The 11,943-nt window shown below is 59.7% G+C and overlaps 1 protein-coding gene across 2 annotated transcripts; it reads left to right on the top strand.

Moving 5' to 3' along the window:
- The first annotated feature begins 8,112 nt into the window (after positions 1–8,112).
- TNFRSF13C (TNF receptor superfamily member 13C) lies at positions 8,113–11,533 on the top strand. Of its 2 annotated transcripts, none has more exons than XM_042944678.1 (3): positions 8,113–8,284; positions 8,638–8,880; positions 9,289–11,533. In XM_042944678.1, exons 1-3 carry the CDS (start codon positions 8,140–8,142, stop codon positions 9,468–9,470), a joined length of 570 nt encoding a protein of 189 aa, XP_042800612.1. In that variant the 5' UTR covers positions 8,113–8,139; the 3' UTR covers positions 9,471–11,533. The 2 variants fall into 2 exon arrangements, with proteins under 2 accessions (XP_042800612.1, XP_042800611.1); XM_042944677.1 differs by having other exon boundaries at positions 8,635–8,880.
- The last annotated feature ends 410 nt before the right edge of the window (positions 11,534–11,943 follow it).

The following is an 11,943-nucleotide window of genomic DNA, read 5'->3' as shown; positions in this document are numbered from 1 at the left end:
AATCCAGAAATGCTGTCAGCCAGGTCAGGGCTCCTGCCGCTCCTCGGTGGCCAGCTGGGCACACAGGAGTTTGGGGGCAAACAGGGGTTGGTGGACGAGACCTCAGGAGGAGAGCCAGGTCTGGGCTCCCTTGGACCGTGCCGGCTCCCCCCACCCCTACCCTGCTTGTCTGTGCTGGGGCCTCCTCGTGCCCCAGCCTGGCACCCCGGGCAGGGCCGGCACTGCCACAGCCCCAGCCCCAGCCCGTGCTCTTTGCGAGATTGGGCCGACTTGAAACTCATGGCGGGCGTCTTGAGGACAGGGCCTGCCCTTCTTTCCATGGGCTTCTGCCAGAGCTTGACCCAGCACCGCACCCCTAGTGCTCAGTAGGGTTTGGCGGCCAAACACCGGGCCGATTTGAGGCCACCCCGTGGGCCCCCCTGAGAACGTCAGCTGCGCAGATTCGGGTCAGGGTCCCCAGTGTCCCCAACACAGCAGGGCACCACACGCTCCAGTCTCCTCGCGCCGCTGCTCCTGTGACCCCCAGCAGATCTGTGAGGTGGACCATGTTTCCCTACTTCAGCTGACAAAGCACTGCTGTCACCAGAGGCGTGTCCTTGTCACACAGCCATTCGGGCAGCCGACCTCCGGCCCCACCTTCTTTTTCCTTCCAGTTGTTTTCTTACGTGCCTAATGGTTGAACAAAGGTTTGGGCACTTCTGGGCAGGCCCGGACTGGCAACACAGAAGTGGACGCACAGGCCTCATGCCCGAGACAGCAGCTATCGGGAAGGGCAGGCTCTTAGGGAGCCACTCGCTTGGGGCGGGGTCCGCACCTCAGGACAGGACTGCGAGGTGCCAAGGTGGCCATTAGCACAGGGGCAGACCTGCTGGAGGAGGGGGCGGGGAGCAGGGCAGGCGCGCTGCCCGTGCCAGGACAGTCACGGCTTCAAGCACGGGGCTCACAACACGCCCGCGGCCCGCTCGAGGGGCTCCTCAGCGTCGGGGAAGGCAGGCCAGCTTCTGTGCTGAGGTGGACGCATCCAGGGTTGAAGGAAGAGGCCAAGGTGAGAAGTAAAAGTGGTTGTTGATCTCAGAGGAGATGGGCAGGATCGGCAGAGGTCCAGGGAAAGCCAGCCTTCTTGGTAGCCTGGGCCATAAAGGGTGGGGTTTTGCAGGGCAGCGTGGGGAGCAGGTGGAGGGCGGGCAGGTCTTTGGGAGCTAATGGAGCATGGTATCCAAGCAGGGGAGGAAGGCAGTGTGGATACAGCCTGCCTGCCTCTGCTGAGCATGTCCCTTATCGGAGACAAGGGGAAGTCCTCCCATAACCCTTAGCCTCCCCCCAGCCAGCATGGGGCACGTTCTCTCTCTCTCTCTCTCTCTCTCTAGAGTCTCTGTGCCGTGTTTTCTTTGCCATCTGGTGCCATTTAACAAGAGAAGTGGCATCACACTCCAGCCAAGGACTTGAGAGCTTTCCAAGTGCCGGGGGAACACGATGCTGTCGACTGCTGTCAGCTCCAGCGGGCTTGGCAGGGGCCCAGGAGCCAGAGGCTGCCTCTGCCCCACAGCAGAGCTGAGCAACCAGTTCCCAACCAGCAGTTAGCGGCCCTCCCAGGCCTGCTGCCCCCGACCAGGGAGTGTGGCTGCTCGGCCCTGTCTGGAGGCCAGGGATACGGCCTGGGAGGCAGTCCTATCAAGGGAAGTGATGGAAAACCAGTCTTGACGCCCCAGTGGTGCCTGGAATCACCACGGTGGAGGGAGACGGGAGAGGCTGCCCTTGGCTTCTTATGATCTCGTGACCTTGGGCAGGCCACTTACCCTCCGAGAGCCTCAGGTTCCTTATCTGTAGAATGAGATCAGGCTAATTAACACCTTTCTCCCCAGCCGGTGTCAGGACTGAGCATGAGAAACCGTTATTTTAAACACAAGACTTTAAGCAAACGTCAGCACTCTCAGGCTGGCCTTGGTCTCAAGGTGGGCATGTTGGAGGCGGTTACAGGGGGTGGGCTGGCGGTCTGAATGGGTGGGCGGCCCGAGGCTCCTGGAGGAGAGGCCTTCGTGCCGGACCTCGAGCCGCCGCGTCCATGCTGTCTGAGTACGCGGAGGGAAGAGGGGGGGTCGGGCCCCTGCTGTATGGATGAGGTATCTGAGGCTCTCAGAGGGGCGGGGCCTGTTCCGGGTCCCAGGTTCTTTGTTCCTGGGGCCCACCCCAGGGAGCTCGCACCCTCCGTAGGAGATGGCCCAGGCCCGCGCGTTCTGGCCCTGATCTGGTGGTGTTTCCCACCCCTGCCGAGGAGGGGGCTCTGCAACGTGGCACCTGAGCCTCCTTCACCCCTCAGTGAGCAAAGGCAGGGGCGGCCCCGGGGCTGGGCTCAGACAGGGGACCCTGGTCACAGAGGGGAAGTGATGCAGTGGGAAAGGACCCAGCCTCCCAGTCTCACTGACTTGGGGTCTGTGGCCAACCTGCAGTGTGACCTAGGGCAGCTCACTTCCTGTCTTCCCGTCCCCACGGCCTCTTGAGGCTCTTGTAAGTCTCAGCTGCACCTGCCCCGTGTGTGCCCTCCACAGGCTGGTTGTGCCAGGGGTGTGGGCGGCAAGGGGAGCCCTGGGGAGTTCTTGAGATAAAGGCCTGCCACAGCCTGCCCCTCCCCCCGCGTACCTGGTGCTGGGCCAGGCCCACCTGACAGGCCCCCGGGCAGAAAGGCACCCTTTGCCCGAGGTACCTGCTGGCTTAACCTCCTTCCCTCAGCCTCCCCTGCTGAGGACCAGCTCTGGAAGGGAGACGGGGTGGGTTGTCCCAGTGCCCCTGACCTGGACGGAAGGCAGCCTTCCTTGGAGGCTGCGCTCTTACATCAGAAGAAATGCCAAAGGCATTTGGGGATCCCTGGGAGCTAACATTTGGCAGATGCCCGGTCTGGCGATATAACGGCCCTGCAGAGCCAGGCCCAGAGGGCTCCCAGAACCTGACCATCCTCTGCCGTGTTCAGCCACAGGCTCCTCAAGGGCTGGACCTGACCTCCTCCCACCTGCTGACCAGGAGAGGCCCCCCACAGATGTGTGTGCCGTGGTAGCAGTGGTGAGAGCTCAGGACCGGGGGGCTGCCTGGCTCGTCCCTGATCCTTCTGACCCTGCTTTCCTCTTTGTAAAGTGATATTCACGATGCCACTTCCCCTACAGGGTTGAGGCAAGCACTGTGGATTCATGCAGGGCACAGGGCCAGGCAGGTGACTAGTCGGTACTGGCCACTGCCGTTTTCCTGGTTGCTGTGCCGTTCCCTGGGCCTCGTCTGCTCCTCCCTAGACATCCTGGGGGAGTCACTCTCCCCTCCATCCCTGTGTTCCAAGGTCTCAGCAAGCCTTCCCGGCCCCCCCCCCCAGGCCCTCCCTGCCACCCTTCCCTCCTGAAACTGTCTCCCCAGCACTTCCCAGCCCCTTACCCACTGTACGGTTTCACCATTTAGGCTTTGTCCCGGTTGTCCCCCCAGAACGTAGAACAGTGCCTGGTACATAGTGAATCTCAGTAAATATTTGGTGAACGAATGGAGGTGTCTGCTCACGGAGTCGGCCTGTGCATCATTCATATGGGACCAAAAACCTGAAGGAGGTCCAGAGCCAGCGGCCCTTGTCCCCACCTGGTGCCTTGAATGAGGCCTGAGGGAAGGCAGCCGCTGGGGAGGCTCCCTGCTCTCTCACCTCCCCACCCCACCCCTGCCTTACAGCAGCCTTCCACCTTCCACCTGCTGGCCCGGAGCCCAGGAGATGGGGACTCTACTCCCTGTGGCTGTGATGCTAATGAGCTGGGGTCTCCATTCTGACCTCACTTTGAGGGCCGTGTCCTCTATCTCCAGGCCATGCTGAGAACGGGCTGCCCTGGCCAGCAACCCCGAGGAGCGTTAGACTGCGCGTGTGTGTGTGCACGTGTGCATGTATGGAGGTGGGGATGAGGGCTGGAGGACAGGCAGCTTGGGCGTCTGAAAATCTGGGCAGGGATCTTGTAACTGCTTCCTGGAAGGGCGTAGCCGCCCTTTGCACAGCTTGGAGTCAGGGGGAGAAGGGCCGGGGACTCTCCAGCCCCACAAGGACTTTGTATCCATCCTCTGCCTCTCCCACCCCTTGTCCTAGTGTCCAGAGGCCCAAAGCCACATTCTTCCCGCTGTCCCCAGGGAGAGGGACTTTCTGGCAGTGTCCTGTTTGTCAGAGCTAAACACACGAGAAAGGCAAAGGGAGTCTCTACCCCGGGGACCCTGGCCGCTCCTGCTCCTGTGACGAAATCGAAGGGGAGAGCCCACAGGGCCCAGGAGGGCAGGGAAGCCAACAGAACAGCTCACACTGCGGACCCCTGTATGAATCACAATACCCGCTCTTCTGCAGGAACTTACGTGAGAACTTAAAGGAGCAAGGCAGGATAGGAGGAAAAAGTCCACAGGCTCCCTCTGGGGACAGCAGGGAAAGGCCCCTTCTTACTCACGGATTTCTGTATTGTTTGAGGGTTTTTTCATGAGAACGTGTTCAGGTATTACAGAATTACAATGAAAGCAATTTTTACGTCAGGAGCACACGCATCCTGGGTCTCCGCGTACTTTCACAACTAGATCTAGGGGGCCGGGCGTCTCTGTCCCCCAGGGACTGCCCCAGCTTGACACTGAGCTGGCCCAACTGGCAGTTTCCTCATTTCCCCCACCCTGTCCCGGACGCATGAAGGGCACCGGCCACGCTTCGCAGTCGGGTGGGCACAGACCCTGTCCAGACTCCCCGTTCGCACTGGGTCATCCCTTTGCCCTCGAGAGTCCCTGTTCCCCGTCTGGAAAACGGACATTATAATACTGCCTGTGTCAGAGCCATTGGGAGGGTGTTTTGGGGGGAATTTGAGGGACAAAGATCGTTGGAGACTCCTTTTTCCCTGACCCCAAATTAATTATTTTTTTAAACAATTCATCAGTGAACGAAAACGTGAGAACACTAAGAGACATTCGATTAGGTAGGCTTTTTTCAGCTACAAAGTCCCTTATTTTCTATTCAGTACGTATGAGGTGATGATATCAAATTATTTAAAGTAAAAACTATCAGGGCACCTGGCTGGCTCAGTCAGTGGAGCATGTGACTCTTGATCTCGGGGTTGTGAGTTCAAGCCCCACGTTGGGTGCAGAGATTATTAAATAAGTAAATAAAAATAAATAAAAATCTTGGGGCACCTGGGTGGCTCAGTCGGCTAAGTGCCCAGCTCGGCTCTTGATTTCGGCTCAGATCATGATCTCATGGTTTGTGAGATTGTGCCCCACGTGCACTGACAGCACAGGAGCCTGCTTGGGACTCTCTCTCTGTCTCTCTCTCTTTCTCTCTCTGCCCCCTCCCTGCTTGTGCTCTGTCTCTTTCTCTCTCAAAATAAATAAACATGAAAAAGATTTTAAATAAAAATCTTAAGTGAGTAAAAATGATCAAAAGAACAAAAATTTGCAAAAACCACATTGATTTGCGAAACTAACTCCTCTCTCGGACACCACGTCTCCGTCAAGAAGTGACATAGAAGACTTGAATAAAGAAATTCCTGATCTTGACTGAAGAGCTGTGTAAACCAAAATAAGGACTACGTTAGGATTTAACCTAATGTTTACCACATTGGTCTGTTGGGGAAATTTCTCTTAACTGCAGAGTCGAGATTCAAGGCCTCCCGCCCCCTCCCCTTTCAGGAGCCACGAGTGAAGAGGTTTGTCCAGGGCCAGGCACCTGCCCATGCCACTGACCTGGATCGCACATGCTTCTCGCTGTTACCCCTTTGTCCTGGGCACGTGCTCCGGGCACACAGGAGGCACCGAGGGAACGGTCGCTGTCCTTCTCTGGCTTGGGCCCCTGAAGACCACCTCCCGTGCTTTCTGCTGGAGCCGGTGCAGCCACAGTGAGACAGACAGAGGCCCACGCGGCCTGTGCAGAAGTGGCTCACGGAAGTGGCCCCAGGCCGGCCCCACCGGCCCACCCTCTCCTAGGGACGGGGTCCTCACGCCAGGTTCCCACAAGACTCCGTCCGCTCGGCCCGAAGGCGTGAGGTTTAAATGAGGCGTCCGGGTCCAATGTAAGGGCTCTGCGGTCCTGAGAGCGAAAGGTAGTAACGGCACCACTGTGATGAGGGTGGGGATTCCGCCCCCACCTCCCTGCCCCCGCTCCCCTCCAGGCCCCTGGCTCCCCCACCCCCTCAGCGCACACCCACACTCGCACCCACACCCACCATCCCGGACCCACTTCTCCTTTGCAGCTGCCCTGCCGCCTACACCTTCCTGCCATGGAGTTGCTGGCCCGTGGGCAGGGGACGGAGAGGCAGTGGGCCAGGGCTCCTGGGGGTCAGCCGACTCAGGGGTCCGTGAGTCCTCAGGGTCCCTTGAGCCAGAAACCTGGGGACCAGCCTTTCTCGCCTCACTCCACAGCATCACTCTTTGCTCCTAAACAACTTCTATAGTTTTACTGTTTTTAAAATTTGTTTAAAGTTTAATTTATTTTGAGAAGAGAGAGAGCACAGGGGAGGGGCAGAGAGAGAGGGAGAGAATCCCAAACAGGCTCCGTGGGGCTTAATCTCCTGAACCCGTGAGATCATGACCTGAGATCAAGAGTTGGATGCTCGACCGACTGAGCCAACCGGACTCCCAGCTCCTAAACAGCTTCCAGATGGTTCCCCTCCCTGGTCCATAGTGTCCTGTCTCCAACTCTACAGCAGCCAGAGAGAAGGCCCCTTCTAAAGCAGAGTTCAGAGAAGCTCTCCTTTCACTCCAGCACCTCCTGGGGCTCCTCACTGCCCAGGAGCCTGAGGTCTGAGACCTGGCCCATCTGCCTCCCCCCCCCCCCCCCAGTCCTTCTGCAGCATCCCCTGGGGCAGTGGCCATGCTGTCCCCTCTCACCTCTCTCTGCCTTTGCCCTTGCCAGTCTCTGCCTGGAAGCTTTCCCTATACCCTTGCAGCTGCTAAAGATCTACTCCTGCCCCCAAGCCCTTGCCCTGTCCCCTGGACAGTAATTCCTGCCTCTGTGCCCCCCACCCCAGACCTGAGTGCTTAGGGGTCTGGTATGGCCCACCAAATCAGTGCTGAGGCTCTCTGCCAGCCCCTGCCCCCAGGGAAGGGGCAGCAGGTGTCAAGGAAGGCAGAGGGGGCCTGTGCGTATGTCTGACGCTCAATCTGAGAGAGCTGTGGATGACAGGTGGGGGAACCCAAACACTGGAGAATAGAGACAGACAGAGGGGACCTCCGTGAGACACAGAGGCGAGCAGGCCAGGATACACACAGCCCTGGGGAAAGGAGTTGGGATGGGCAGGCTGCCCATGGGGTCTTGGTCTGTCTGTTCATCTGTCGGTCTGAATCTCTCTCCTGCCTAGGATCTGGAGACGGAGCTGTCTGTCCTTGAACCCTCGGCTACCCTCCCCCTATCCTGACTGTGCTCTCTACTCCAGCCAGAGGGTCCCCACTATCACGCAGATCTGACTATGACACTCTCTGCTTAAAGTCCTGCATGGTTGGTTCCCCAGTGCCCTCAGCCAAAGCTCCTTAGCCCTCAGTTGAGGGCCCAGCCTTCTAACCCAGCACTCCCTGGGCCCGTCCACTGTTATGCTCCCCTAGACCCCCCTCCATCTGGCGAACGCCTCCTCCTCATCACCTTCTCTACAAAGCCTCCTCCCTCTCTCTCCATGTCTGCTGCTGCTGCTGCTGCTGCTGCGAGGCGCTGTCTTTCCCTAACATCCGAAGAACTGAACCCGCTCTGCCCTGGAAGAGCAGGAAGTTCCCCCAGAAGAGGAGGCAGGTGAGGTGGGGGGGACATGGGGGTTGGGGATTGTCTGGGGCTGTGGGCTGGCCTTGGGGAGAAGGACAGGGGAGGCCACCCAGAGGTCTGTGTCCTGACTACAGGGGCCCATCCTTTGCCGTCCGAGAGAAGGCCCCCATCTGAGCCCAGCATGGTCCCAGCGCCCAGCAGAGGGCGGCCCGCCCAGCATCTGGGGGTGATGGTTGAGTGGTTGAATGGAGGAACCACAGGTAGAAGAGAAGGTGTGGGGTGCAGGGCCTCGGGGCCCTGGCGGAGAGTGGTCCCACCCCAGCAGGCGGGAGGGCGGGGCACAGTGGGTGGGCCCCTCCCGGTTTCCTCCTCTGGCTGCTGAAGCCAGACTCAGTCCCGGCTGTGTGCGAGGCAGCATGGGCAGCCAGAGGAGAGGTGCCAGGAGCCTGCGGGGCAGGGAGGGGGCGGCCCCCACCAAGTGTGTGGCGGACAAGTGCTTTGACCCTCTGGTCCGAAAGTGCGTGGACTGCAGGCTCCTCCGGACGCCAGAACCCAGACCGGGTAAGAGTCGACCCGCTCTGCCAGCTGGTCAGCGGGGCAGCCCTGGGGAGGGGGAGGAGGTTCCTGCTACCGCTGCCCCACCGCTGCCAGAGCCCCAGGCACGGCCCCCATCTGCCCCAGGATGGGTGGGGAGGGGGCGACTGGGTCGATGGGGGGCCGTAAGCAGGGACCTGGATGGGGACCAGCGGTCACCACGTGGCCCTCACCGCCCCCTCTCTTTCCCTTCCCCTGTCCACCCCGCCCGGCCCTCCCTCCCCTCCCCGGCCCAGCCTCGCCTCCTCCCGACCCTCCCCCTCCCCGGCCGTCCCTGCCCCCTGCCCCCTGCTCTCTCTCCCCGTCCGCTCCGCCAGCAGCCGGGCCTGGCAGCCTGGCGCCGGGGACCGCGCTGCAGCCGCAGGAGTCGGTGGGCGCGGGGGCCGCCGCCGAGACCGAGGCCGAGGCCGCGCTGCCTCTGCCCGCGCTGCTCTTCGGCGCCCCCGCGCTGCTGGGGCTGGCGCTGGCCCTGGTCCTGGTGGGCCTGCTGAGCTGGAGGTGGCGGCGGCGGCGGCGCCTGCGCGCGGCGGCTCCCCCGGGGGACCCGGACCCGCACCCGCACGGTGAGTTCTGCGGGAGTGGGGGCAGTGGGAGGGAGACTGGACCCCGGGGCAACGTGGAAAGGGGGAGGTGGGGGGGGTGCGCGGGGCACCAGGGCGGGCTCTGAGGACCTCAGGCTGAGTCGGAGTGAGGGACACAGCTGTGGCCTCCCAGAGCCCTCTGAGCAAGAGACACAGGGCTCCCACACTTCTCCCTTCCCCCTGCGCTCCCCGTTTTGCCAGCGCCCTCTGCGCTTCCTGTCCTGAGGGCCCATCACGTGCCACCCCTCCCCACCCCTGCAGGGGGGAGTTCATGACTTATCTCTCCATTGGAGCTTCCAGAACAGGAGCGGAGGCGGGGGGAGGGGGGGGGGAAGGCTGTGATGCAACCCTGACCTTGCATTCCCTGCCCACCCCCCCCCCCCACACCAGAGCCCCTGGACGATGTCATCATCCATCCCCCGAAACCCCTTGATGCCACAGCTCCCGTCTGGCCTCCACCCAGAGAAGACCCAGCCAACACCCCACCTGCCCACAGCGTCCCTGTGCCAGCCACAGAGCTGGGATCCACTGAGCTGGTGACCACCAAGACTGCTGGCCCTGAGCAACAGTAGCGACGGAGGGGGCAGGAAGCGACCCCTGTCCTCCCTGTGAGCTGTCAGCCAGGGGCCTGGAGGTTGGATTCGGCTCTTGACTGCAGTGCCCACCTGCCCCTTTTCTGGGAACCTGGCTGCTCCCCAGCTAACCCTGCAGAACCACAGACTACAGACCGCAGAGTTCAGACGGCAGCGCGTTGTATGGCATGTTAGCGTGTGGCTTAAAACCAGACCATCGCTGGCTGCCGTCGAAGGTGGTGGCTGAGCTCCTGTGCCTTTGTGTGGCTGGGGCACTCTGTGTAGGAGGTTTTTCTTTAAGTGCAGGGAAGCCACCGTAAGCCAGAATGAATCTAGGAAAATGACTGAGTAGGAGGATGCTTAATTTGTAGCTGGGTGTTGTATTTCTTTAATACTTGCTCTCGGAGCTGTCCTGCTTTAAAGCTGATGCAAATGGCAGCAATGAGTAACCAACTGAGGGGTTTGCTTCAGGGTTTAATAGAAGGTGATTTTGACAAAGAGCCTGGATTGCGCTGATTCTCGGGTATCTGTACCCCAGGGTCAACCCTGCGCTTGGCCCAGTCTTCTAGGACCTAAGATGCCTTTTTCACCCTCATAGCAGCTTCCAGAGCCCCCAGCTTGCACCGTGAGAGGAGGTATACAGCCCCTCTGGGGCTAGACTGCAAACTCATGATGAAGGCACACGGCCGAAAATCTCCCCAGAGACCCCACCTGGGGTCCCAGCTGCCTTCAAGGCACACTCAGCTGTGCCTAGGGAAAGGCCCAGAACCTGCAAGAGGTTCCTTTGTTCAGAAGCCAGAGCAGGGCTGTGGCCTTGAACCAGCGGACCTGATGCCCCTTGAGCTCCCCTCTGTCTGTGGTCCACCCTCCTCAAGCTAGGCCCCAAGTGCTGGGGTCACTTGGCCATTCTATGCCAGCCCCTGGGATCACCCGTTGTCCTAGGGGAATTGCTCCTCCGACAGCAGTGCCCCCTGCTCTGCGGCCCGAGGCTGAGACCATCTCCTCTAGTTGCAGACCATGCTACACTTGGTCAGGTGCTGCCTCTCCTACTGGCCCTCTAACACAGGGTTAGAAACTCCTGACCGGATTGGACAGTCCTTGGGACTTGTCACAGCTTAGCGCCCTCACAAGAAGCGTGGACTAGGAGTCAGAAGACGGAGTTTTGGGTACCATTGTGTCTCACTGGAGAGCCTTGGCCATGCTCTGTTGCAGGCATCAGATGCTTTCCGCCCACCTCTCCCTGACCTTCCCGGCAGACCTTCACCCTTCCTGCCCACCCCCTTCTCAGCCCAGAAGATGGTCTGGAGCCTCCAGGACCCTGACCCTCACACTGAAGTCTTCCTAGCCACTCCCTCCCTGAATGCATCCCAAGTGCCCCTATCCGCAGGCTGCCAGGTGGCTGGGGTAAGGTCAGGTGGCTGGCGGGAGGCAGGAGGGTGGGAAGCAGGCCCAGACATCCAGTCCCCTTCAGCTCGGGATCGGGGAGTCTGAGCTGTTCCTCCTGGCCACTCCTACCTCCCACTCACCTTTTCCACCGCAGTGGGGGACCGGGCCCTGGAGGTAAAACACGTGCGTAAAACCCCTCTGGGGTCCAGACATGCAAACCTCTGGCACCGCTGTGTCCCAGTCAAACCCCAGCTTCCCCTCTGGTCTCGGTTTCCGTTTCTGAAAAATGGGGGGTTGGATGCAAAGTGCTCCTCTGGGCTTATGGCCCTTAGAGGAGAAGAACCGGAAAGAACCTTAAAGAATCCTTACCCCCACCTCCCTCCATTTTATAGATGAAGAAATTGAGGCCCAGAAAGAAGCAAGTTTCCTGGGAGAAGAACCGGGAGCAGAGGCGGGGGGAGAGGTGGGCAAAGAGGGGGCCAGTCTCCCCCAGGCCCCAGTCGCCCAGGGGCTTCCAGTCCCTGGCTCTCTGTCCGGGCAGTGCTTTCTAAGGAGTCTTCATGAAGTTACTGCATTTGACCTTAATGACAGCACCTGGAGGAGGGCATGGGTCTTTGTTTGCTTTAAAAAAGGTTTTTGTGTTTTGTTTTTTTCATTAGAAAAAAAAAGGGACGCCTGGGTGGCTCAGTCGGTTAAGTGTCTGACTCTTGGTTTCTGCTCAGGTCACAATCTCACAGTTCATGGGTTCAAGCCCCACACCGGGCTCCATGCTGTCAGCATGCTTGGGAATTCTCACCCTCTCTCTCTGGCCCTCCCCCAGTCACTCTCTCTGTCTCTCTCTCAAAATAAATAAATAAACCTAAACACAAAATCGAGAACTGATTTGTTGACATTTTGGAAAGTTCGACAGTGATCCAGGGTGGAGTCTATGGAGAAATGACCCATAACTGGTGGGTTCTCTATGTGGTTGTAATTACATAAACTCATATCTTGGCGGCCATATTTGGTGAGTTTTCTCTTGTCTTTAAATACTTTGCAAACAAGATTTTCAATATTTGTAGAGTTTTCCGCTTGAGCCTTTGGTTGC

This window comes from Panthera leo, chromosome B4, assembly GCF_018350215.1.
Source record: "Panthera leo isolate Ple1 chromosome B4, P.leo_Ple1_pat1.1, whole genome shotgun sequence".
In the NCBI taxonomy this organism is placed as follows: Eukaryota; Metazoa; Chordata; class Mammalia; order Carnivora; family Felidae; genus Panthera; species Panthera leo.
The sequence above is the reverse complement of the archived record's forward strand: the minus strand, read 5'-3'. Positions and strand labels throughout refer to the sequence as shown.

What these genes read in the sequence shown, in the direction of transcription:
- TNFRSF13C (XM_042944677.1), top strand. Translation starts at nt 8,140, where the DNA reads ATGGGCAGCCAGAGGAGAGGTGCCAGGAGCCTGCGGGGCAGGGAGGGG. An exon ending in GACGCCAGAACCCAGACCGG is followed by an intron (nt 8,285 to 8,634) that starts GTAAGAGTCGAC and finishes CCGCTCCGCCAG; the next exon opens with CAGCCGGGCCTGGCAGCCTG. An exon ending in CCCGGACCCGCACCCGCACG is followed by an intron (nt 8,881 to 9,288) that starts GTGAGTTCTGCG and finishes CCCCCACACCAG; the next exon opens with AGCCCCTGGACGATGTCATC.